Raw genomic sequence first — 25,625 nt, 5'->3', positions numbered from 1 at the left:
ACTTCTAAAAACAGTGAACAATTTAATACAATTTTGAATGGTTCTCACGAAAAAGTGGTGCATTTAAAATTCTTAAATAAAAAGTTGGCAATATCTCAAAGATATATTCAAACAAAATTATTTCAAACTTTAGGCATACAGACAAAAAAGAAGTATTATTTCAAAACTTCAATTTCAGAAAGCTTTGAAGGGGTTTTCATTAGTTTTAGGTACAACACAACATCCAAAGGTAGTTCACCCCCCCCCCCTGCCACACCCAGCCAACTTTAGCCCCGCACCCTGCTGCTTGTTGCATCCTTTCAACTGGTACCCATACCATTTACACGTGGAAACGTCGCTAGTGAAATCTTACCAGGCAAACTTTAAACAAAATGGCGCCGCTCGTAGACCTCGATGGAGTGTGGGGAGAGCCTACTTCAACCCTTGATTGGTGCGAAGAAAACTACGTTGTGACTCCATATATTGCTGAGTTCTGTAAGTAACATTTTGAGCTTTCATTTGAGGGGTTTGGTTGTTAAATTGATGGTTACTGTCAGTAGTTAGCATCGCCGAACATTATTGTGTTTTTGTCAATTAGAATTATAAACAAGTTCCATTCACACACACACGCACACACGTTGTGTGCAGAGTACACGCTTCTTTCTTGTGTTATAACTTAACCCGTGTAAACAAATACATCATAACATATGGTTACAACGGCATGGTCAATAAAAGACTCTATACTATCATGGAGGAATAAATTTATTCCTCCATGATACTATGGAGCATAGGCCATAGAGCAAGGAAAAGAGGATGGAGTAGACACCGCAAACTGGGTGTCCGTACCCTGCCTGCCACCACTTTTTCATTCGTTATCAATTTTTTTTTTTTTACCACCATGTTTACTGAGTGAAAAACTGAAATGAAATGAGATAATTTTTCCTTATTTTATTGTAAAAATTATGACTGCAATTGCATCTGCAAACAAGAAATGGCTGCAGGATATGGAATGGAAGGAAAGGAAAAATTTTATCCTAGGTAGTTGTAAGATTATCCGAAGGAAAGTTTTGGCCCCGTTGTTTTTTTATTGTCTCAAGTGAAGACGATTAGATAGAGTCGTAACAATTTCATATCCAGGCAGGAGTAAGTTGGTAAGTAGTAGTAGTGTAAATGTACATTGTCATGTGATTCTTATATTGTGAGGATTTCAACTTTAATAAATAGGAATTTACTTCAATCATCATTTACAATCACACTGTTCACAGTCATTTGTTTTGTACCACGGCAGGGAACACAATCAGCAATATCTCCATGATTATCCCACCACTGCTGTCTTTGTATTATATCTCGATGTGTAAAGTTGAGCGTCGTTTCTACTGGTCTTGCCTCGCCTTCCTTTGTAAGTATATATTTCTGTGCTTAGCCACATTCATGTACTCCAAGAACTATGGTTCGGCTATAGCTCCACGAATAGCGGAGCGAACCTCATAGTTCTGGGAGTAAACCATGGGTACACTTCTTGTTACTTACAAAGACACCAAATATCTCAAGGGCTGAAAAAGTATTGTAGTGCACATATAAATTGTAGAAGAACTAGCGTAAGTACTGGGCCCAATTTCAAAAAATATGTAAGCACAAAAATTTGCTTAGCATGAAATTTCTTCCTTGATAAAAACAGGATTACCAACCAAATTTCCACATGATTTTCAGGATAAGTAAACAACAGCTGAATACCAGTAACAAGCAATAAGCAATAAATGTAAATTTGTGCTTACAGGCTTTATGATTGGGTCCTGGTGGCATTCATTTTAATCTGATACCGGTTCCATTGCTTGATTTTCACAGAGCGCTAACTAAGGTTTATTTTAAAATGAGTTGTTAGTATCACTATGGTGATCTGTTTAGCAATAACGATTGCTTCACAGTTAAAGTAAATCTTTTTGAAATTGAGCCCTTGTTATGTCTCTTGGAGCTACGTGTTCATGTAAGACTATTTATTAAGTTTTGAAATTGTTTTCCTCCCTAATTGTTAAATATAAATAATACACGGTATTACCGACTAAAGCCACATTGATTTATTGTTACTATTGACTACAGCTGTTGGTCTTGGGTCCTGGTGCTTCCACATGACGCTTTTATATGAAATGCAGGTAGGTACCAGACTTGCATAAACTACAAAATTGATCTGTTCTATGTGTACAGCTTGTAATGTCAGGCCTGATACTTCACGGAAGAATCAAAGAGGATTGCTTTATATGCCCCCTGTTCATTGCCTTGGTTCCCTTAAAAAGTTTGAAGTTCTCCCGTAGAAAGTTACAATTTCCTCATAGGGTGCCCTTTACTTAGGAGGAAATGCCTTGGTGCCCTTGGCCTTTCAAAAACAAAGCATACAGGCCTTGACACCCCATCTGGCTTGTGTACGCCTAGAATTTAATCTTTAAAGGGGCGTGCAAGGCCAAGACCAAATGCAAGGAAGGCCATGGCCTCCGTGGTCTGTGTTTAATTCCATTCCTGCCTGTGGACACTTTTCACAGTCTCCTGTGGTGTTTTGTGGCACAGGGCAGTTGGGCAAGAGATAATGGTTCATTGAAAGTCAAATCATGTGTCTTTTGGTAATGTTCCAATTTTCCTGTCTGCCTGTCCGTAGTTGTTGGATGAGCTGCCGATGATCTGGGGTTCCTGTGTGTTTCTATACGCTTTGTAAGTATGCATGCTGGTAATACTAATAATGTTAATCCGTTTTTACATATCGCGCTTTACACACCCGAAGGTCTTCTCAAAGTGCCTCAACATCATTACCCCTGGTCACTTGGCTTTTTAGTTCATTCCTTAAACCATCTCAGCTTCCTTGGGAGTGTAACGTGTGCAACAAATTTTAATAATAATAGTAATATTATCAAGTCTTATATAGCGCGAGTATCTACCAAACAAGGTATTCAGGGCGCCGAGTATTATTTACAAACGTTCAGAAAGATAGGTTATTGTAGTGATGAATTCTGAGACCCAATTATTTAGCACCTAAGGGTTTACTTGGGGCTACGGCGCATACAGCAGCCACAGCCAGGAACACCTTTTCGATAAGTGCACTGGGTTCTTTTACATGCGTTACACAACACATGGGACCAATGGCTTTACGTCCCTTCGTTACTACTACTAAAGCTAAACCAATCACAAGAACCATCTTTGCCCTCACAGGTACCCATTTACCCCTGGGTGGAGAGCAGCAGTTGTTGTTGAGTGTCATGACCGGGACTCAAACCCACTCTCTACAGAAACACTGTTAAAACAGGATTCATAAATACCCCAGACAGTTTCTTTACTCCTATTGGTGGAGAGCGCGTCACGTGGGGGTGTTTAAACTGTTGATAATGACCAGTGTTTATAACCGGCTGGCTTCCGCGTGTCAGGCGCGCAAGATTATCACGCGGAATGCAATTCATAGCTATTAGTAACAGTGCGTAATATATTTCTAAGTGCGTACACACAACCCACGCGCAACAGACTCTTCTCAAAAGTTTTTGAATCTCAAATCTCAATGTTTCAACTGTCAAAGTGTCTGTAATTGTATTTTTTTAATGTTTTTTAACAAAAGGGCATTTATGAATGGGAATAAAAGAGTAGTGACTCATTCTTAAACGTCCGTTTAAAACCTTGCAGGGTCGAATTGCCGTGCGCTAAAGGCCCTCGCCTTCAGCTCGGCTTTTATCACACGGCAATTCGGCCCTGCCGGCTTTAAACGCCGTGTGAGAACTTGCCGCTACCCTTTTATTCCCTTAATAATTATGCTCTGTGTAGAAACTAACCTTTTCTTCTCTTCATTCCATTTCAGCTATGAAAGCAATGCGAAGCCGAAGAGTCATAATTATCCTTTAGCAGCAGCACTATTGCTCTACGCTGTGGCAGTCACCTTCATTTATATCTTAACTAAAGATCCTATATTCCATCAGGTAAGTCTCTTTATGCTGTGTTAATAATAATGGCTTCTTAAACCCGGAATTCCATTTTGTATGCCCTAAAAAAAAACGAAATTTTTGTGTGTTTTTTCCCAACAGCCACATAGAGTTACATTTACACTCTCAAAAATAAATTAACGCATTTTTTGTTCTTTCCGACTTTTCAACCACCAGGCAGCCTATGCTCTTCAAGTGTTTGGGCTGATATTCAGAGGTCTCTACTGTGTTTTAATCAAGTAAGTTATTCTTTCTTAAACAGACCCTCTCGAATCGACACTCTGCTGAACAGAAACACCAGAGCTTAAATTTGGTGCTCTTATCCGCTCAGCCACAACACCCCACAATGTATTTATTTATTCTTAGTTTAATTTAGTATTGTTGTATTGTGATTTTTTTGCAACTGAAATGAGCTGTTTTAACACCCCCAACCGTATCTACCTTTTTTGTAATTTGACAGCAGTCTTGGATGCTCCACTATAAAAGGCCTTGTCCTCTCGGATGACACCCATATGCATACATAAATATTCAATATCATGGCGTAATTCGCTCTTGTCTTTTTATCATCTTGTATGAATTGACATTTGTTGTATGAATGGAAATAAAACAAACAAAGGAACAACAAACAAACAAACAAACAAATAAACAGGCACTATTATTGTTATATTTATTCATATTTTGTATCTGTTTGTCAACAGCAAGCAGGATTTTTCCGCCTTTCTGTTTGTTTACTCGATTGTCTTGTATACAGCTGGGTTCGTCCTGTGGGTGATAGACCAATCCTTCTGCAGTCAAATAAGGTAGGGTGCTTGATTTAAAGGCACTGTCGTCAATTTCACCAAACTTTTTCTAAGTTAGGATTATTCTTAGGACTTAGTGCGAGTTAAGTTCCCTATAAAAGTATGTAGGACGCATTGAACCCATCCTAAGTAAGAACGTGTTACTCGTCCTAACTCAAGTTGGGATTAATGCTAGCGTTTCGTGAAATCAAACCTACGTTACTTTAGAGGGAGCCGTTTTGTCACAATGTTTTTTACTATCAATAGCTCTCCGATGCTTGTTACCTCCTGAATTTTAACATCTGGGAGGTTCTGGGTCTGAAATAAGAGAGAATGCACATACGCGTAGGTCTACAGGCCCGACATTTCATCCCGCAAATAAAACATAAATAAATGTCAGAGGTTTAACATCTTGACCTCTACCCTTTTTGTCAGGAACACAACTCTGAAGTTGAAGTGAGAAGAGGTCTGTGGTTTGCTTGTCAATTCCAACATTTTGAACTCGCTTCTTTGCAGCATTTTGACATAAAGAATGAATTTTATCTACAATTTATTTTGCATCTTGTTCAAAAAAAGCTAATCGCTTATTTCAGTCACCAAAATATAGGAATAACCCGTCCTTTTCCCCCCGCTCACTCAAGCATGTAGCTGTTTTTCCCTCCTGTAAGACAACGTTTTGGTTTTAAGAAATAATTTTTTTGCTCTTTAAATAAGAACGATAATATTGAAACAAAACATTTCTGCAATTTCCTGCATGTTCAAACTCAAGAAACCCCCTGCCTTTTTTTTTTTTTTTTAACCAGCCAAATACATTTTATGTATTATTTTTCTTATGCTCAAATAAAAAGCATTTTTTAAACAATACTTGCGAAAGAAATATAATCCTTTAAATGTATTCACTGCCAAAACCCTCAAACCTTTCAACTTTTAATGTTACAACTTTCTTCTTTCAATGAGTAAATTCTAACAGTAATTTCCATAAAATTTTATTCGATCGTTGGACCGCAAATTTCTGATTGTTTTTAAATAAACCATTCTGCAATATTCGTTTATTGATTTTTTGTTTTTTGTTTTCCCTGCAGGCAAGCTCGTTCGGATTTCCCAGTTCCAGCAGTTCTTCAGTTGCACGGCTGGTGGCATATCTTTGCTGGACTCGGTACCCATGGTCATATTATGTTTAGGTAAGTCCATAAGATACATCTTCTTTCAAAACTGTCCTCAGAACCCACCTCTTTGCAGTTAAACAAGGACCAGCGACTCTCCACAAACTTTTTCTGTTCCTTTCTTTTGAACTGTTTTTTTTTTTGTATCCTGAGCGAGCGCCATGAGCCTCTTTGTGGGGAATACCGGCGCTATATACGACTCCATTATTATTATTATTATTATTATTATTATTATTAGATGAAGATGTGAAAATACGGATTTAATTGGTAAAACAAAGGTGTTAGCTGTTAGGCCTAGAATTCCATCGTTAAGAGGGCAAGGCCATGTTCATTTGGCAAACAGCTCTTTCTTTTGAAAAATCTTAAAGTCTGAGGGAAACTTATGAAGGGGCACCAAGGCCAAGACCAGGGGAAGAAAGGGCCATGGCCTACCTCGTTCTCTGGGATAATCAATCTTGCCGTGCCCGGCGCTATTTTTTTTTAGCAGGCCATGCTTGCTCACAACACCTTGAATTGGTTCACTAAAATGTGCCAGCAATTATAACCTCTATAAAATCATGTAAACAAAGTGTCTTACCTAAGGACATAAATTATTGATGAATCAAGCGATGTTCATTGTCACTAGAATTTAGTTATTTATTGAGAATTTAATATGAATATATAATTTTTTATCTCCACAGTTGCCATTTACGAAACCAATACCTGAAGCGCAATCCAACAGTTTGGGTGAGTCTTACACACATTTTCTTCATTTGTTTAAATTGCCTTCAAATTAAATTTAAATTTTGAACATGCTTAGAGAAGCTTAAAGGCAGTGGACACTATTGGTATTAAATGACTCACAATAATTGTTAGCATAAAAACTTACTTGGTTACGAGCAATGGATATCTTTTGATTGTCTGAAACATTGTGAGAAATGGCTCCCTCTGAAGTAATGTAGTATTTGAGAAAGCGGTCATTTCTCACTCGAATATTAAAAGACTTTGGGCCTGAAGCAATTTTTAGGCACCCGAAAGCACACAAATTAATTGTGCAACAAGGGTTATTTTTCCTTCACTATTCTCTTTCAACTTCGATGACCGATTGAGCTCAAATTTTCACAGGTTTGTAATACTTTATGCATATCATCTTCCTATACTTTGCAGAAACCTCTTCTATACACCAATTAGCCAAGTGAAAAAAGTGGTCTTTGACAATTACCAAAGGTGTCCAGTGTATGTGAATAACCCTCCAACTGGCCCTCATTCAAATACATTGTTGTGTTTTTTTTCTACCAGCTGCAGGGTATTCTACCATTTGTCTCTCTACCGGTCAAGAAGAACTGACCCCTCAGCCTTATTGGAAATTTCCCACCTGCGCAAACAAAGCAGGGGTAATTATCCTTGCCATAATCTTATTGGTTGTTTTGGGATTTCTTAAGTATGAGTTAGTCTTCATTTATTGATCAGGGTAAAGTTTGGTGGAGCTACTTAAGCAAACATAGTAGCTAAGCATAAACAAATATGCTTACCAGAAACCAGCTTAACTGCCATGTCACATGTACAATTTGTGGCTGGTATCCTGCTCATTTCTGCTAAATTGTTAAGCTGAGCATTAGTTTATGCTTGAGCAGCTCTTTGAAATTGAGCCCACATGGTTTATTGGGTTGTTTGGTTTCTGCTTTTCAGTCTTGAATACTTGATTTATCGGTGAGGTTCAAGATTGTTTTCGTTATTGGGTTTGATTGATTTATTTATTGATTGGTAAGTTATTTCTTTTTATAGATTTTTGGAACTTCCAATATTTGTTTTGCCTACCGATTTTGATCTATTGATTGAGTGCTTGAATCGTTTTCCTTTATATTATCTTTAAATGTTAAAAAATAATTTAATTGATTTGAAAAGAATCATGTTTTGATGACTGATTTCATTTGAATGGATTTATGGATTTGATTGATAGATCGGTTAGTTAATCGATTACAAACTACTCATGTTTTAATAACTGTGGATGTATTTGATTGATTTTTATTGATTGATTGGTCGCTTAATTGATTGCATGAAAGGTTGGTTGATTGATCGATTAATTAATTGATTGACTGATTGGTTGATTGATTTGTTCAATGATTGATTTACTAAATCATTGATTGAGTAGTTTATATTATGTTAGTTATCCAGTACTTTTTCAAATTGAAAGTGAATGTTGTGGCTTACATTCAAAAGCTATCGATGCCTTTTGTGCCGTACTGTTTCAAGCTCTATAGACCCCTTGCAAAACATGCAGCGCACATATGCGCACATCTCCTGTCTGCCATTGTGTGTGTCAAAACGGGCACAAAAGGAATATACTCTCCCAAAAAGGCAGAAATGGTAGACACACATTGTTCGAAAGTGTGTAAACATGTGTATGTTTTGACACCAAAAATGGCGAAATGGAGATGCGCGTGCAAGTGCGTTGCGCATTGTGCAATGGGTCTATTGCAGTGGGTTTTTTTAGTATTGAAGTACTCTTTAAATATTTGTACCCAAGTCCAGTACTGTTTAATATATTTTTGTCTCAGGAGTTCTAGGTAGATGTTATAAAAAAGTGCAGATAATCCATTTTCTGGAAACAGCATTATTTTGTCAATATCATATTTTTTTTTAAAGGTTTAATTAACTTTAGGTTTGTCGTAGGTTTCAACACTGTCTTAAAAAAAGCATGAAGAAAAAAAAAAGATTAATGTAAAAATGAGTTACTGTAACTTGTATATTTAGAAATGCTACCTACCATGGTGCCTCTATATTTTTCTGGGTTTGATTTGCTTCAAGATTTATTGATTATGAAGGGGTCAGGTCTTGAACTTCGCTCCTGAAGAGGCACAGCAATTTCCTCTGGAAAAGGGGGCACTTAAAACAGTTTGTTTGACACCTTGCAGAATGACCACAGCAACAGTGGTGCTGTTGGTTATTTTGAGGAACTAGAATTAGCTGTTGTACTGTGTACCAACCAAAAGGAACGATGGTCAAAATGCAGAGCACTCAAGGAATTTGTTGTTTAATAAAATCATTGTGGTAAAAAATGTTGTTGACATATCTTGTTCAATCTTGAGTGCTTTCATCTGCTAACGGCAATATTTACTTTTGGTAATTACTCAAACAAACTTTATTACTGTAAAAACGGTGAAGAGCACTGGAGATTTTTTCAATTATAAAACATTGGTAGAAGGCCGCCCTTTGAAGTTTAGTTTCAGGGGGTATAAAAACTCTACAAGTGGGTAATTGAAAGGGGTAATTTTCGACGCAACAAACTGAGAAAAGCTTGAGGTCTCAGCAATCTGAAAGCAGACAACCTTACACAAGCTGAAACCATGTTTTTATGCATGTTGGGATCCATTCAGTGGGGATACAGTTCTTTGATGATAATTACCAAAAGTACTTGTCTTTAAAGGAATTGATGAATGCATAATGACAGATTGAAACAAACTTGAAAATGCTAGCCTTATGTTCAAAAAAACATTGTTTCTTATTGAAACTTGAGAACTATCAGTAGAATTCCACTGTTTGGTTTTGTGAAAGTTTCTTGGTAAAACAAGTTTTGATTTATGTCATACTCCCTTTATGTTCCAAAAACTATTTTGATAGAATTATTTTAATGAGAACAGTAGGTTATTGTGAGAGGAAAACGCAATCCTGTAGTTTTAAACATGGCAAATTTAATAGCTTCTAATCTATTTATGTTAATTTATTTTCATTGGAATAAAAATGTTTAGGGCAAATTATGAGGCGTTAATGGTCTTTTATTGTAATTAACTGGTATATTATGCTGGCAAATATATTATCTTCTAGAAATATTTGGTGCAAGAAGGTATGAACTGATTTTGTTAAACTACATTTAATTTCTGACTTTCGCAAAAGCTATCCTGGTATTTAATTTGTGATTAGAACTGCATTAAGAATTCTCAGTTGTTTATCTGTTATCACGTCTGACAAATTTGGAAATAAATTTAAAGTTTTTGAAGTACTGGTTAGTATAAAAACAGATTTGTTACAGACTCTAGATTGTGGTGCCCCCCCCCACTTTCCAACCACACACTCCGCCCACAGCACGTTGCCTTATGAAGCGCCCTCTGCGTCAATGGCATAGGGAAACATTTGGACCATTGGACCATCAGTTTTTGGCAGGAGGAATGTGTCAGGTGTTTGTGAATAGAATAATGTGGTGTTGGCACTGGCAGTGCTCACCTTGGTAAGATAATGGTTTCCATGACCTAGCTGAGTTGTTTTTGGACACGTTGGCTGCTGAACTGTGTTACAAATAACAACCCCGATTTTGCGTTACCGACCGCCGATCAGCTGATGATTTTCCTGTAGTGCAGGAGACAATCAGTCAGTGCATGTTGTGCAGATGTCAACACACACAAATCTGTTCGATGACACATGCAACCCAGTGTCCAAGAAGCCACTATTTATTTTTTGGTAAGTACGAAGTGACTTTTTGGGGCTGACTCTTTTTAGGGTGGATTTTTTAGTCAGGAAAAGCTGACTTTTGTATACATGGTTATGGTATTAGATAGTTGCGATTAACGCCCTCCTCCTGACGGCGCAGTCAGCCTTGTGTGTAGTGAGGACTCCAGCTTTGCCGTCAGGATCGGAGGAGGGTTACATTATCGCAACTGAACTAGGATGGAATACGTCTTGAAAAAGTTAGTTGCCATTGACGCCCTCCTCCTGACTGCGAAGCCAGAGGCCTCCATTTTCGCCGTCGGGAGGGTTACGTTATCGGGGTCAACTAACTTAAAAGTTGTAAGTTGTATCCCATCCTAGTTGCCATTGATGCCCTCCTCCTGATGGCAAAGCCGGAGTTCGACCGCCTGGAGGAGGGTTACATTATCGCAAATTTTGTCATCATCGGTCGTACTACGATCACAAATGACAAAATTACAACCGATATTGACTTCAATTTAGAAAAAAATAATACAGCGCCCCAGTTACTGGGTCTAGGGCTAGGCCTACCCTTTTTTAATCGGCCGTTAAGCAGGTCTATGAAATTTGGCCCAGATGTCACATGATTTAGGCTAACGTAGGCCGTATCCGAATTGGCGGCTACGGCTACGGCTACGGCTACGGCCGGATTGCCGCGTCATCGATCCTGCATTGAAGTATAGGACGCCCTTAGCAACACCCATGCTGCTCCAAAGTTCAACAGACAGAGAATCAAGCCCGGTTCATAATGTACGTCATGGCTCCGTTTCACAGGACTTGAGCACATTTTAACTCATTTTAATTTGTGACATCAAAATTGGGAGTCGCATTCGCATTGGCAAGAAGTTTGAACCAGGCTCCAGTTCTAGCTGTGTAACAGTTGACACACATGTTGCGTAACCAATTAATTTACTTGTCTATAATATTGACTCTTGGAAATTCAATAACAAATTTTTTTAAAGTTTATTTCTCTATGCGATTCATACAAATGAGAAAAGAAACAAAATCACAAGCAAAGATGGTTTGACCAAGGAAAAGGTTTTTGTTGAGATAGATCTTTAATTTTTTATAAATTTATCTATTTTTCTTTTTGTTAACAGCTTCACAGGAAATCAACTACATTGTACAAGTTTAAACAAACGTTCTAGAACATTTTAGTTTCTCAGTGGCCTTTAAATATATACATAAAAAATGTTTTTGTTTGTTTGGTCCCTTGAGTTATCCAAGGCCTGCTTTTGTTTTTATTAATTTTGTGTCTATTTAGCTTTTCTTAATTGCTTTACTCACTTCCTTTTCTTGGTAGCATCAATGGATGATAAAATACTACATGGAACTGAAATGACTGCACTGGAATGTGTATGACTGGTCTAATAGCCATTCCTTACATGCCTGGCTAGCACAGCGCTGCTCTGTGTACCTAGAAGTAGCAATTATTTATCAATATAGTGTCAACCAATATCTTACAGAAGCCTTGTTCACTCATTTACAGACTATTCATTCATGATTATAACTTATCACCATACGCCAAGAGACATCTTATTGTTTTAAAACTTTTGGAAGCAATTTTTCTTGAAAAAAGTTAATGAATTTGTTTTATAAATAATATTCTACACTCTAAATGTTCGAGAGACTAAATTGAAATGAGAAATATTGGAAAAAATAATGTAATTTCAGGATATGACCTTGATACTTATTTATTATAGAAATATGGATCAAATTAAGTGTTACCAAGATGTTTTACTTCTCTTTAACACTTCAATCCCCCCCACCGTTTCCCATCATCCCAACAATTTGTTTACAAAATGTCAAATTTGTAACCCTCTCTAATCATTGGTTAGAATTCATCCGCTAACATGTGCTGCGACAGGCACGCTGTATGCTGGAAAGTGTTCAAAGGTGTCAATGCCAAACGCAGTCAGAGTGTCAATTAAATGTATCTGGCAAAACAGTTGAGCAATGATCCTATTAATTAACATCGACAATCAGTGGATTTAATAGATGCTAAGTTTGCATTGGGGAAAAGGCCAAGTAAGAAAAGAAACATATTTAGCATCCCTGCCCGCTTCCTTTTTTTTACAGGCCGCCTCCTTTTTTCCTTTTTTTTTTTGATGCACATTTTTATTTTATATTTTAGTTTGTTTGATTTCTTTCTATTATTTTTTATGAGAAAAGGGTTATTTTAAACGATCTCAGCTAAAAAAATCTGAATGTCTTGACCAAAATGTTTCATTTATGTATTGTGTGTTTGAGCAGTAGAAAAAACAATGGATATTTGACATTTTAAAAAGAATGGTGGCCATCTTGAAAAAAAAAAACCCCAAAACCTCCCCCTTCCCTTTTTTAAGAAACCCAGACGCTAAACATTTCTTTTTTTACTCGGCCTTAAGAATATTAATTTAAGTACTTTTACCCTTACACAGTGTGTGTTAGCACTGTACACTCAGTAGGCTACTCTTTCTGAGTCATGGGGGGGGGGGGTAAGCAATTTAGCGAGGATGTCCATACTAATTTCCCCCTACTGTGATCATCTCGGGTTTCTTGCGTTCACACTCCGTACACTAGACAGGCTTGCTCTGATACTCTGTCCGTTCTCCCTTGTCAAAACAGATGATGTGAACTGAAGAGAAACAGGGGGCTGTGACTATGCTGTGATGTCTTCTGAATTGACAAGAATTTTGGAAATTTAGAGATTGTCTTAAAGTGAATTGCTGCTGAGTAGCCTACATGATCATAGCTTCATCAGTTCTTGCTTTGGTAAGTTTATATTGGTAGACTGGTATCTATAGGGCTACCGCTAGATAACTCGGTACAGGCCTGTATGCTTCGTTCTTGAAAGGGCAATAGCACTAAGGCATTTTCTCTTTGGTAAAGGGCACCCTATGAGGAAATTGTAAATTTATACTGGAGCATTTCAAGGGCACCAAGGCAATGACCAGGGGGCATGGAGGCAATTGTCTTTATTGCCTTCGTGAAGTATGTCAGTTGGTAGAGCACTGGCCTGTTACCCTGGAGGTCGGTGGTTCAAGTCCTGCTCTAGTCAATTTTGTTCTTTGTTCGACCACCACAAATTTAAAATTTCAACAGTTATCAGTTCTCCTCAACACCTGTTAGTCTTCTCTCAGCACTCATTATTTGTTATGACAGGCTTTGTGCTATTGTTTGAATGTAATGAGATTGTGATGCACTATTTGGCATGTCTATAAACCTTCCCGCAAACTTCGAACCGGAAATAAATACTTGTATATTCTTCAAGAAGTAAAATCTCACTCAAAATCTTGTGGTTTTTCGTTTTACTTTGCAAACTAACACGGTCGGCCGTTTTGTGGAGTAAATAATTTGACTCCATAAATTAGAGTGCTGTGTTAGTTCACGAGGTATAAGGAAAACGGTGCAATTTCGAGGCATGTGGATCATTATTATATTGTCGAAACATCTTTCTAACCATGCATTTCATAACAAACAGTTTAAAACTCGCCTGATCCAAGGTATGGTGTCCCTTTTACTGCAGATTGCCAGTGATTCCTTTGTAACTAAATTTATGATTTATTTCAGTAACAAATGATGGCTGCCACTGCTGAAAAAAACATCAAAATGGAGGCCAATTTTTCCACCAAACTAGGATCAGTCAGTGAGTTTGTCACAGGGATAGCATCTCACTACAACAATCCAGAACTGAGTGACGTCATCATCCGAGTCGACGGATCCACCTTCAACTGCCACAAGTTCTTTCTGGCGTCAGCGAGCGATGTTTTCCAGACCATGCTGACCGGATCGCAGTGGCTCGACTCCCAACAGCAAGAAATCATCTTGGAGGAAAGCACCGAGTGTGTAGCAGTCTTTGGGGAGTTTCTACGATATCTGTACTGCGGGGAGGTGACAGTGGACACACGAACCATCATGCCGATTTTCACGCTCGCCGACAAGTATAATATACACAGGCTTCGGTGTCAGTGTGAGCAGTACATGACTGAGCAGATTGGTCAGGGGAATGTGAAGGGCGCCCTCAACTGGCTCTCGTTTGCGGAAACATACTCTCTAGATCAACTTGTGATGCACTGCTATGAGGTCATCGCGAGTAATCTACCGAAGATTTTAACGAATGAGTCATGGTTAGGTTTGACCGTCGATCAGATGTGTCGGCTCTTGGAAAGTCCGCAGCTTATTGTCAATGATGAGTTTTCGCTCTTTAAGGCTATGGAGAGATGGTTGATCCACGACATGCAGAAGGGCGGGGTGACGACCAATCTACGTCGGCTTCTTCCCACGGTGCGCTTCGCGCAGATGACCTCGGAGCAGATTCACATCATCGAGAAGTCAGAGTTCGGTCAGATCTACGAGAAGCAACTTAAGGACTACATCTTAGAAGGGTATAAATTTCACGCCTTGGCCAGTTCGGGGAATATGTCAGAGATCTTCTCTGCAGAGCGTTTCTTGGCGAGACTCTACCTCGCGCCTCCGCATTGTCACGTGATTTACGTCCACCCAACGAGTACGATAATGGCTAACGCTATGACCCAGGGTTACCGGCCAAAGAGTGGTTCACCTTGGTACCTGCTCCTTCTACAGCAGAATAACTTCAACGACATCACTTGCGAAAAGGGCACGCTGACTAATGTCACCTATAAGCTTCAGGCCCCGAATGGCGACATAGGGAAATCTTTTCGCCTAGCCATCACAGCCTTTGACGCAGGCGATGCTTTCATGAATGCGGTAACTAAAGGCGGTCTTGTCTATAAGCCCGATGGACCAACGGCTAACGTGCATTGGAGTTTAACGACAAACGTAACGACGGTCCATTCCCAAGCTTTCCTGGACAAGAAGAGCGGGAAAATTAAGCTTGGGGTCGTAATTCAAGTGTTTTAGGTTTGGGCTTGGACAGAGTTTTTATTATAAAGTTTTTCTACTTGTACTGAACCTATAGGTTTTTGCTGCAAACATGTGTGACTCTTTAAAGAAGGCCTCCCATTCTTGGGGATATTTAGAAAAGTGAATGTTAACAAAATTTAAGATATTTCTTTTGAACAATTTTGACCCACCCAACCACCCCAAATTTGAACAAGATATTTTGGATCAAAGGTCTCCACAATCAGTTGCTCTCGGCGGCTTTTCCTAAATTTCCTGGCTTAAACAAACAACTTTTTAGTTTAGTCAGGAATGATGACAATCCTGCTAGCTTGGCCAGCTACGTATTCTGTTTTCTTCTTTTTCATTTGATTAATTTGTAAGTATGTATTTTTGAAATAAATTTTGATTTTCAGTTATTACTTTTGACCCACCCACCCACAACTTCGGAAAAATAAACCATAAATTTGTATTTATTTACTATTCTGATTGGCCCCATAGTAGTTGATAATATTTTAACAAGCTACTTGTATGAACAAGAGAACTTGATTGACCGTTATATAATATATATACAGACTTAAATTAACAGTGTGCTTTCTTTATTTCATTGGTTGATTGATTGATTGACTGATTTATTGATTAATTGAAATTTTCATGGAGTTTTGAAATTGTATGTACGTAAATTAAGTTATTAATTGATTTATACAAATTTGATTTCCCAACACCAAATTTAGGCACTTCTTGAGAATATGGATTGACAACATACAGTATCATTTAGTATGTGATTGGATGTCTTATCTTAGGCAGGACGTACTTTTGGTAATTACTCACGGAAATCAATGACCATAAAGTGTTACTTGGTGGAGAGCACTGGAAAGCTGTGATATTGTTATGATTTTGTGTGGGATATGTGTGCTATTGGCGCGGAGCGCCACAAAATGTTGATTGTTTTACTTCAAAGCTTCTGGACTGTTTTGGCCGAGCGGTGCTCAGGACTCGAACTTTACTGACTGAGCCATCGGTCTCAGGGTTCGAATCCTGGTCTGACTGGTCGTGGCTATTGCATTCTTGAGCTGAAATTGTTAGCCAGTTTCGGAGGGGGTCGGTGGTTGATATATTCAAGCTATCCTCTTTTGAGACAGTGGCCTTTTATCAAAATCTGAACAATTCAAGGCAACTACCTCTTGTGGTTTGTTCATCTTTTGGTTGATCAGGCGTGCAATTTTTCCTCGGAAGCTGATTTCCTCTCTTTTTAGTCTTAGTTTTTTCATTCAAAATTGAAAAATACTAAATAAAATCATTGACATTTTGTAATTTCCTCTTTTTTGGTGAGGTACGAGTTGCATGCCTGGTTGATACTGGTGGGGGAAAATCTAGGCTTATCCCTTAATATGATTATTCAAAATTTAGATACTATCGAGGAAAATCCGCAGCGGTTATGTCGACGAAGGAAGAATAATTCTTAATGAGAAGAGTACACAATCTGAGAAGCGTTACTGACAGTAATGCTTCTCAAATTCAAATTTGGTGGCACTAACAACTGATAATTGTTCACATACATGTACATACATGTAACCACATTCATGACATTCCCTCAAAGCGAATGCTATGGGAGACTTTCTGGGACGATGGAGGGCAGCAGACTTACCGGGTGAATCCATTGTTCTCAGAATTATGCGCATGTTCAGAACTACGTAAACAATGGAAATTTACCCGGTATGTCTGCTGCCACCTAGTGTTGTAAAGTCTCCTATTGAAAGCAGCTGTAGGCCTCTAACCATAAGTTTGTATTGCTATTAAATTTAAGAGTTATTTTCAAAATGTATATAAATGTACCTTTTAACACAAATTTCTTTGCAATTGTTTTTTTCTTCAGTTTTACATCTCATTAAAATAAATATTAAATAATATATATTTGACTGTATAATTACTTATATCATTACTAGAATAATAAATTTTGAGTAAAAATAAATTTTGTTTTCTGTGTCATTAATGTTGAGTTGTTTCAGCTCAAAAGTTGAATATTTAAAGTTTTGAACTACATTCCAATCAGCAGACGAATGAGAAACTATACCCTTTCCGAGTCATAAATTAATAACTCTAAAATCACTGATTTTGTTTTGAATTCAGGAGTTTTGAGTCCCTTTGTATCCATTCAGAAAGTTATCAGAAAACAGTTGAAAGTGATAAATTATTGAATAACTAATTTAGAGACTTAAGTCAAACAAGTTAATAAAGAATATTTTAAGAGTTTAACTACAGACTCCATGATAGAGTTCATTAAAATAAAAGTGAAGACAAGTGACGAAGTGATGCACAACGTCACCATCGGATGGTTTTGGAATCACACCATAAACGATTGGTATTAACTCCAACTATATTATAATACTCCGTTATTTAAAAGAATTCCAACTATAGGCCTATAGTTGCGGGATATAGTTGGTTTGGTTACAACAAAATTGTATTTTTCTTTAATTATGCGTCAACTTGTATTACATGCCCGGTTAGCTAAAAGACGTGGACGTTGACTGAGAGCCACGAGATCCCGGTTCAACTCCCGACGTGTTCTGTTTTTCTTTTTCTTTTGACGCCGCTGTGGATTATTTAAGTAGTATTAAAATCATCTCCAAACACCAGCGGGCACTGTGGCGACACGGTGTACTGGATAGTTCCATTGTGCGTGCAATCCAGAGCTGGGACACCGGTTCGAATCCTACCCGTACCAAGAGGGACATGACTTTTACTGTTAGCACCAGTAATGGATTGGGGTCCGTCATGTCTATCCCCAAATTAGGTGTGGATGATTTACCGTGTGGGAGAGTAAAGGAGGGACCGGGACTGCCAGTCCCTGAAGGGTTCTAATGGGTGATCACCACGCTGGTTTCGACCAGACTTTGAGTCCCCTGAAAGCCTGGTCGACACTCTGACTAACTCTTTGCACAAATTTGCTTTAATTTAAATTAATTTAAACAATTTATTAAATCTTAATGTAGGTACCTCGACAGCTTTTGTTAACAATCAGCTTAGTCCATTTTGGATAAAGTCACAAGGATAAGCCCTGCAACTTATCCATTTATTATTATTATTTTTTACTAAGTCAAAAGGAGTAAACGTTGCAATTTGGTAAATTTTTGACGCATATAGCCTTTTGATTTTTTTTAAAGTTCACAAGGCCTTATGATTTTTTGGAAAAGTTCACAAGGCTATATAGCCTAATGACTTTGTTGAAAAGTTCACAAGGCTATAGCCTTATGATTTTTTCGAAAAGTTCTTAAGGCTACAGCCTTATGATTTTTTGGAAAAAAGTTCACAAGGCTATATAGCCTAATGATTTTTTCGAAAAGTTCACGAGGCTATAGCCTTATGATTTTTTTGCAAAGTTCACAAGGCCTTATGATTTTTTCGAAAAGTTCACAAGGCTATAGCCTTATGATTTTTTGGAAAAGTTCACAAGGCTATAGCCTTATGATTTTTCGAAAAGTTCACAAGGCTATAGCCTTATGATTTTTTGGAAAAGTTCACAAGCCTTATGATTTTTTTGAAAAGTTCACAAGGCTATATATAGCCTTATGATTTTTCGAAAAGTTCACAAGGCTATAGCCTTATGATTTTTCGAAAAGTTCACAAGGCCTTATGTTTTTTTGGAAAAGTTCACAAGGCTATATAGCCTAATGATTTTGTTGAAAAGTTCACAAGGCTATAGCCTTATAATTTTTCGAAAAGTTCACAAGGCTATATAGCCTCATGATTTTTTGGAAAAGTTCTCAAGCCTTATGATTTTTTGGAAAAGTTCACAAGGCTATATAGCCTAATGATTTTGTTGAAAAGTTCACAAGGCTATAGCCTTATGATTTTTCGAAAAGTTCTTAAGGCTATAGCCTTATGATTTTTTGGAAAAGTTCACAAGGCTATATAGCCTAATGATTTTGTTGAAAAGTTCACAAGGCTGTAGCCTTATAATTTTTCGAAAAGTTCACAAGTTCGCTATAGCCTTATGATTTTTCGAAAAGTTCACAAGGCTATAGCCTTATGATTTTTTGGAAAAGTTCACAAGGCTATAGCCTTATGATTTTTTCGAAAAGTTCACAAGGCTATAGCCTTATGATTTTTTGGAAAAGTTCACAAGGAAAAGCCTTATGATTTTTTGGAAAAGTTCACAAGGCTATAGCCTTATGATTTTTCGAAAAGTTCACAAGGCTATAGCCTTATGATTTTTTGGAAAAGTTCACAAGGCTATATAGCCTTATGATTTTTTGGAAAAGTTCACAAGGCCTTATGATTTTTTGGAAAAGTTCACAAGGCTATATAGCCTAATGATTTTGTTGAAAAGTTCACAAGGCTATAGCCTTATAATTTTTCGAAAAGTTCACAAGGCTATATAGCCTCATGATTTTTTGGAAAAGTTCACAAGCCTTATGATTTTTTGGAAAAGTTCACAAGGCTATATAGCCTAATGATTTTGTTGAAAAGTTCACAAGGCTATAGCCTTATGATTTTTCGAAAAGTTCTTAAGGCTATAGCCTTATGATTTTTTGGAAAAGTTCACAAGGCTATATAGCCTAATGATTTTGTTGAAAAGTTCACAAGGCTGTAGCCTTATAATTTTTCGAAAAGTTCACAAGTTCGCTATAGCCTTATGATTTTTCGAAAAGTTCACAAGGCTATAGCCTTATGATTTTTTCGAAAAGTTCACAAGGCTATAGCCTTATGATTTTTTGGAAAAGTTCACAAGGAAAAGCCTTATGATTTTTTTTAAAAGTTCTTAAGGCTATAGCCTTATGATTTTTTGGAAAAGTTCACAAGCCTTATGATTTTTTTGAAAAGTTCACAAGGCTATAGCCTTATGATTTTTCGAAAAGTTCACAAGGCTATATAGCCTAATGATTTTTTCGAAAAGTTCACAAGGCTATAGCCTTATGATTTTTTGGAAAAGTTCACAAGGCCTTATGATTTTTCGAAAAGTTCACAAGGCTATATAGCCTTATGATTTTTTGGAAAAGTTCACAAGGCTATACCCTTATGATTTTTTGGAAAAGTTCACAAGGCCTTATGATTTTTCGAAAACTTCACAAGGCCTTATGATTTTTTGGAAAAGTTCACAAGGCTATATAGCCTAATGATTTTGTTGAAAAGTTCACAAGGCTATAGCCTTATAATTTTTCGAAAAGTTCACAAGGCTATATAGCCTCATGATTTTTTGGAAAAGTTCACAAGCCTTATGATTTTGTTGAAAAGTTCACAAGGCTATAGCCTTATGATTTTTCGAAAAGTTCTTAAGGCTATAGCCTTATGATTTTTTGGAAAAGTTCACAAGGCTATATAGCCTAATGATTTTGTTGAAAAGTTCACAAGGCTGTAGCCTTATAATTTTTCGAAAAGTTCACAAGTTCGCTATAGCCTTATGATTTTTCGAAAAGTTCACAAGGCTATAGCCTTATGATTTTTTGGAAAAGTTCACAAGGCTATATATAGCCTTATGATTTTTTTGAAAAGTTCACAAGGCTATAGCCTTATGATTTTTTCGAAAAGTTCACAAGGCTATAGCCTTATGATTTTTTGGAAAAGTTCACAAGGAAAAGCCTTATGATTTTTTTGAAAAGTTCACAAGGCTATAGCCTTATGATTTTTTGGAAAAGTTTACAAGGCTATAGCCTTATGATTTTTTCGAAAAGTTCACAAGGAAAAGCCTTATGATTTTTCGAAAAGTTCTTAAGGCTATAGCCTCATGATTTTTTGGGAAAGTTCACAAGCCTTATGATTTTTTTGAAAAGTTCACAAGGCTATAGCCTTATGATTTTTCGAAAAGTTCACAAGGCTATATAGCCTTGTGATGTTTTCGAAAAAAAAGCCTTGTGAACTTTTCGAAAAAATCATAAGGCTATAGCCTTGTGAACTTTTCGAAAAAATTATAAGGCTATAGCCTTGTGAACTTTTCGAAAAAATCATAAGGCTATATAGCCTTGTGAACTTTTCAACAAAATCATTAGGCTATATAGCCTTGTGAACTTTTCCAAAAAATCATAAGGCTATATAGCCTTAAGAACTTTTCGAAAAATCATAAGGCTATAGCCTTGTGAACTTTTCAACAAAGTCATTAGGCTATATAGCCTTGTGAACTTTTCGAAAAAATCATTATGCCTTGTGAACTTTAAAAAAAATCAAAAGGCTATATAGGTCAAAAATTTACCAAATTGCAACGTTTACTCCTTTTGACTTAATAAAAAATAATAATAATAAATGGATAAGTTGCAGGGCTTATCCTTGTGACTTTATCCAAAATGGACTAAGCTGATTGTTAACAAAAGCTGTCGAGGTACCTACATTAAGATTTAATAAATTGTTTAAATTAATTTAAATTAAAGCAAATTTGTGCAAAGAGTTAGTCAGAGTGTCGACCAGGCTTTCAGGGGACTCAAAGTCTGGTCGAAACCAGCGTGGTGATCACCCATTAGAACCCTTCAGGGACTGGCAGTCCCGGTCCCTCCTTTACTCTCCCACACGGTAAATCATCCACACCTAATTTGGGGATAGACATGACGGACCCCAATCCATTACTGGTGCTAACAGTAAAAGTCATGTCCCTCTTGGTACGGGTAGGATTCGAACCGGTGTCCCAGCTCTGGATTGCACGCACAATGGAACTATCCAGTACACCGTGTCGCCACAGTGCCCGCTGGTGTTTGGAGATGATTTTAATACTACTTAAATAATCCACAGCGGCGTCAAAAGAAAAAGAAAAACAGAACACGTCGGGAGTTGAACCGGGGTCTCGTGGCTCCCAATCCAACGCCTACGTCGCACAGCTAAGGCGCCATCTGATAGTTACAATTCACATAATTAATTTATTATTTAACCCAAATTTTTCCCGGAACTAGGCCTATAGTTGGAATAATTTCAAATCATTTTTTATTTATTCAAGATTATAAAAGTTTTTTGTGTGTGATCCCAAAAGGTCTTAGATGGTGGTGACGTCATGCATAGCCTCTTCACTTCGTCTTAAAAATATCGTATAAAGAGCTTTTCTTTACAAACTTCGGTAAAAACCAAACCAAAGCTTCTTAGTGTTATCCTTTCTATTTCAAGGAGAACTTGATAAAAATGCAAGGCGTTCCTTAAACTTTTAATCAGTTTTAATCGCAGAAAATGATCGATAGTGTTTCTCATTTTGGCCAAAATGAAAAGCTTAGTATTTAGTGTACATGTAATGACTAATTTAAAAGATACAGAAGTGTCATTTTAATAATTACTGTTGTTTATAGACAGCAAGTCCAGGGGTTCGGTAGGGAATATAACTGCCTCAAAGACCAAATAATGAAAGCCAAAAACTGCAGATTGTATTTATTTAGCTCTTTATTTTCAAATGTTAATAAATACACAGATCAGACTTGATAAATAAAGGCACTGGACACTATTGGTAATTACTCAAAATAACCGTTAGCATAAAAACATACACTTGGTAACGAGCAATGGAAAGCTGTTGATAGTATAAAACATTGTGAGAAACGGCTCCCTCTGAGGTAACATTGTCTTTGAGAAAGAGATATTTTTTTACTCAAATATTAAGACTTCAAGCCATAAGCCCCTTTTAGGCATCTGAAACCACACACATTTTGTGCTACAAGAGTCTCTTTTCTTGCATTAATATTCTCATGCAACTTTGATGACCAATCGAGTAAAAATTTTCACACATTCACATGACCAATTGTGTCCGGTGCCTTTAAGATCTTATGTTACTTAATGATGGTCTATACACAAATCCGTTAAGTGCTGTATGCCGTTAACCATTTACATTGTTCCAATTCATGCACTCTCGGCCCAATTTCATAAAGCTGTTAGGCAAAATATACTGCTTGACAACTTTCTTTGCTAAGCAAAATATTGGGTGGGGCACCAGTCACCTAATGCACAATAAGTGTAATACTGGCAGGTTAACTGCTAAGCAAGACATTAATGTGCTTACAGGCTTATGAAACTGGTGCCCTGACGACTCAAGCATGTTACAACAGTTTTGGACTAACAGGTTACTGTCACAGAGGCAATCTCAGTAAGGCTAGCCAAGTCTGTTGTAGTCTTGTCCCAAAGGTTCTTAACACAAGCACCCGCTTTCAATGTCACCAGGGCCCAATTTCATGGCTCTGCTTACCGTAAACACAGAATCGGCGCTTACGGAAGCAGGGCATTCGGTGCTTACGGCAAGCGTATTTCTTGGGTTAGGTGATTTTGGCTTCTGCGCGTGCGTACTCAACGTTACTAGGCATTCTACGCTTACAAGGCTAGCGCAGAAATTCGGCGCTTACACGTAAGCGGGAAATCGTGATCGTAATTGCAAAACTCGGCGGTAAGCAGAGCAATGAAATTGGGCCCAGGTAGCATGAATCACAGTACTGGACAGGATACTGCAGTACTTGATACACCGCGGGGTCAAAGAATGGTTTTTGCTTCTTCATTGTACGAGGTTAAAAAACCATGCTTCAGCCCCACGGTAAACGGTACATCAAGTACCGCCTGCAGTAAAGAGCCCTCGGACAAGGCCAAGTTTATTGCTGTGCACACAGCCGATCTTGACAGCGGCACAAAATATTTGTCATTTATTCTGTAGGAATGAACCAACAGGCATCCAGAGTTTGAAATTGAACATAAAAAACTTCTGCGTCCCAAAAGCTAGACACCCCCTCGCTACAACCCCAATCCTAATACCTCAAAAGACTTTAACAACTATGAAATATTCCAAAAGGAAAAACATATTTAAAATTCATCCAAACATGTCATATGTACATGTGCTTTAACACTCAAAGCGAAACTGTGCCAATGTTTACAAATCTACAAAGTAACTTTGTCTCAAAGACATTAACACACAAATCCTTTTTTTGTGTGAAAAAACAAACATGCTAAGTGTTTATACAATATGGAAATATAAATGCAGTGGGACCAATACTATATTCCTTTTGTCGCAGACTTTTGCACATTATGTCATAGTTTTATCACAGTTTTTGGCATTTAAAGGCACTGGACACTGATGTGTATTTACTCAAAATATTTATTAGCATAAGAACTTACTTGGCAACAAGCAACCGAGAGCTGTCGGTAGAATAAAACATTGCAAGAAACAGCTCCCTCTGAAGTAGCGTAGTTAGAGGTAATTTCTCACTCAAATATTTGAATCTGACATAAGACTTCAGGCTTGAAGCATTTTTCAGGCATCTGAAAGCACACACAATTGTGCAATAAGGGCATTTCTAAACTAATTTCTTGCAACTAAGATGACTAATTGAGCCCCAAATTTTCACAGGTTCGTTATTTTCTGCATATATTGGGATACACCTAGTGAGAAGGCTGGTCTTTCACAATATTATTACCAAATGTGTCCAGTGCCTTTAACAATGAAGTTCAAATGACCATTTTGGCTCTCTACACACAGAAAGAAAGTTACATTAAAATACATAAACATTTTACAACCAACACAAAAAGAAATGAAAAAATATGTTTATATATAATTAAGAAAAATAGGCCTGACTATCACAAACCACAGTCTCGCACTGTTCCATTTAATTATAAAATCCCTCAAACCAACTATTACTTCAGAATGTTAATAACAACAACTTCTTCCTGAGCTACCAGCGGGCGATTTCACGAAACCCTAGGATTAAATCCCATCTCGAATAACTCGTCCTAACCTAGGATGGGTTCAATGCGTCCTACGTCTTCAGATAGGGAACTTAACTCGTCTTACTAGGTTAGGATGAGTTTGGTGAAATCTTCGGACAATTGGTTGCTGGACACCATTTCGGTCCAAATAGAGCACAAATGTCGCAACTCTCTCAATAGAACTTACGCACATGTTGTCATTGAGTAGGGCGCCCTCGTCAAAAGGAGGCTGTTCATTGGCAAATCATGTGCGCCATGCATACAAATAATAATGTGCTTTTTGATTGTTTTCATCATCAGATTAGCTCTAAGATGGCTGGATGGTGTCAATGCATAAGGTACAAACTGGTACGCAACAGTCTTGGCCGCAGCTGCCAATCTTGGTATGGCCTCAAATTCCCTCAACAGGTTTGCCGTAACACGCATACCAAATCCTCCAAAATCCTACCCAGAACATTGTCTAGACTTAGTCGGATTTGTCTTCAGCTATAGGTGGGTCGAAAGTCAGTGATGGCACTGTTACACTGCACACACCTCTCTCATGTAATACCGATATTAAACGTCTTGGAGTAATAACTCCGCTACTAAAAAAAAAAAAAAAAATGAACACCTCTTTATTTATTGCAAGTGGCTATTCCCCCACCACCATTTGCAGCTTATTTCAATGAAAGCTAGACTCTGTGAACTTTAACCCCCAAACTGTTAGACGAGGCAATACCCTCTAAGATTAAAGGAACATAACGGACAGGGTAAGATAAAAATGGTTCAATATCACAAAGTTACATAAAACTTGCACAGTATAACGATGATGATAGTAGAAAACATCC

At 37.5% G+C, this 25,625-nt stretch overlaps 2 protein-coding genes across 2 annotated transcripts; both read left to right on the top strand.

Moving 5' to 3' along the window:
* The first annotated feature begins 348 nt into the window (after positions 1 to 348).
* On the top strand, positions 349 to 9,850 carry LOC117298857 (alkaline ceramidase 3-like). The gene is made up of 10 exons (XM_033782213.1): positions 349 to 474; positions 1,268 to 1,378; positions 2,077 to 2,129; positions 2,627 to 2,679; positions 3,809 to 3,926; positions 4,107 to 4,168; positions 4,628 to 4,729; positions 5,791 to 5,889; positions 6,552 to 6,597; positions 7,150 to 9,850. Exons 1-10 carry the CDS (start codon positions 372 to 374, stop codon positions 7,195 to 7,197), a joined length of 795 nt encoding a protein of 264 aa, XP_033638104.1. The 5' UTR covers positions 349 to 371; the 3' UTR covers positions 7,198 to 9,850.
* Positions 9,851 to 9,981: 131 nt separating this feature from the next.
* Positions 9,982 to 16,836, top strand: LOC117298878 (BTB/POZ domain-containing protein 17-like). Its single transcript, XM_033782234.1, has 3 exons — positions 9,982 to 10,305; positions 12,919 to 13,065; positions 13,864 to 16,836. The coding sequence occupies exon 3, from the start codon at positions 13,870 to 13,872 to the stop codon at positions 15,172 to 15,174; it is 1,305 nt and encodes a 434-aa protein (XP_033638125.1). The 5' UTR covers positions 9,982 to 10,305; positions 12,919 to 13,065; positions 13,864 to 13,869; the 3' UTR covers positions 15,175 to 16,836.
* Positions 16,837 to 25,625: the final 8,789 nt, after the last annotated feature.

The sequence above is a fragment of the Asterias rubens genome, chromosome 13 (genome assembly GCF_902459465.1).
Source record: "Asterias rubens chromosome 13, eAstRub1.3, whole genome shotgun sequence".
NCBI lineage: Eukaryota > Metazoa > Echinodermata > Asteroidea > Forcipulatida > Asteriidae > Asterias > Asterias rubens.
The sequence above is the reverse complement of the archived record's forward strand: the minus strand, read 5'-3'. Positions and strand labels throughout refer to the sequence as shown.

Coding starts and splice junctions, on each gene's coding strand:
- LOC117298857 (XM_033782213.1), top strand. CDS start 372: ATGGCGCCGCTCGTAGACCTCGATGGAGTGTGGGGAGAGCCTACTTCA. Junction 3,927..4,106: donor AAGATCCTATATTCCATCAG/GTAAGTCTCTTT, acceptor TTCAACCACCAG/GCAGCCTATGCTCTTCAAGT. Junction 4,169..4,627: donor CTCTACTGTGTTTTAATCAA/GTAAGTTATTCT, acceptor GTTTGTCAACAG/CAAGCAGGATTTTTCCGCCT.
- LOC117298878 (XM_033782234.1), top strand. CDS start 13,870: ATGATGGCTGCCACTGCTGAAAAAAACATCAAAATGGAGGCCAATTTT.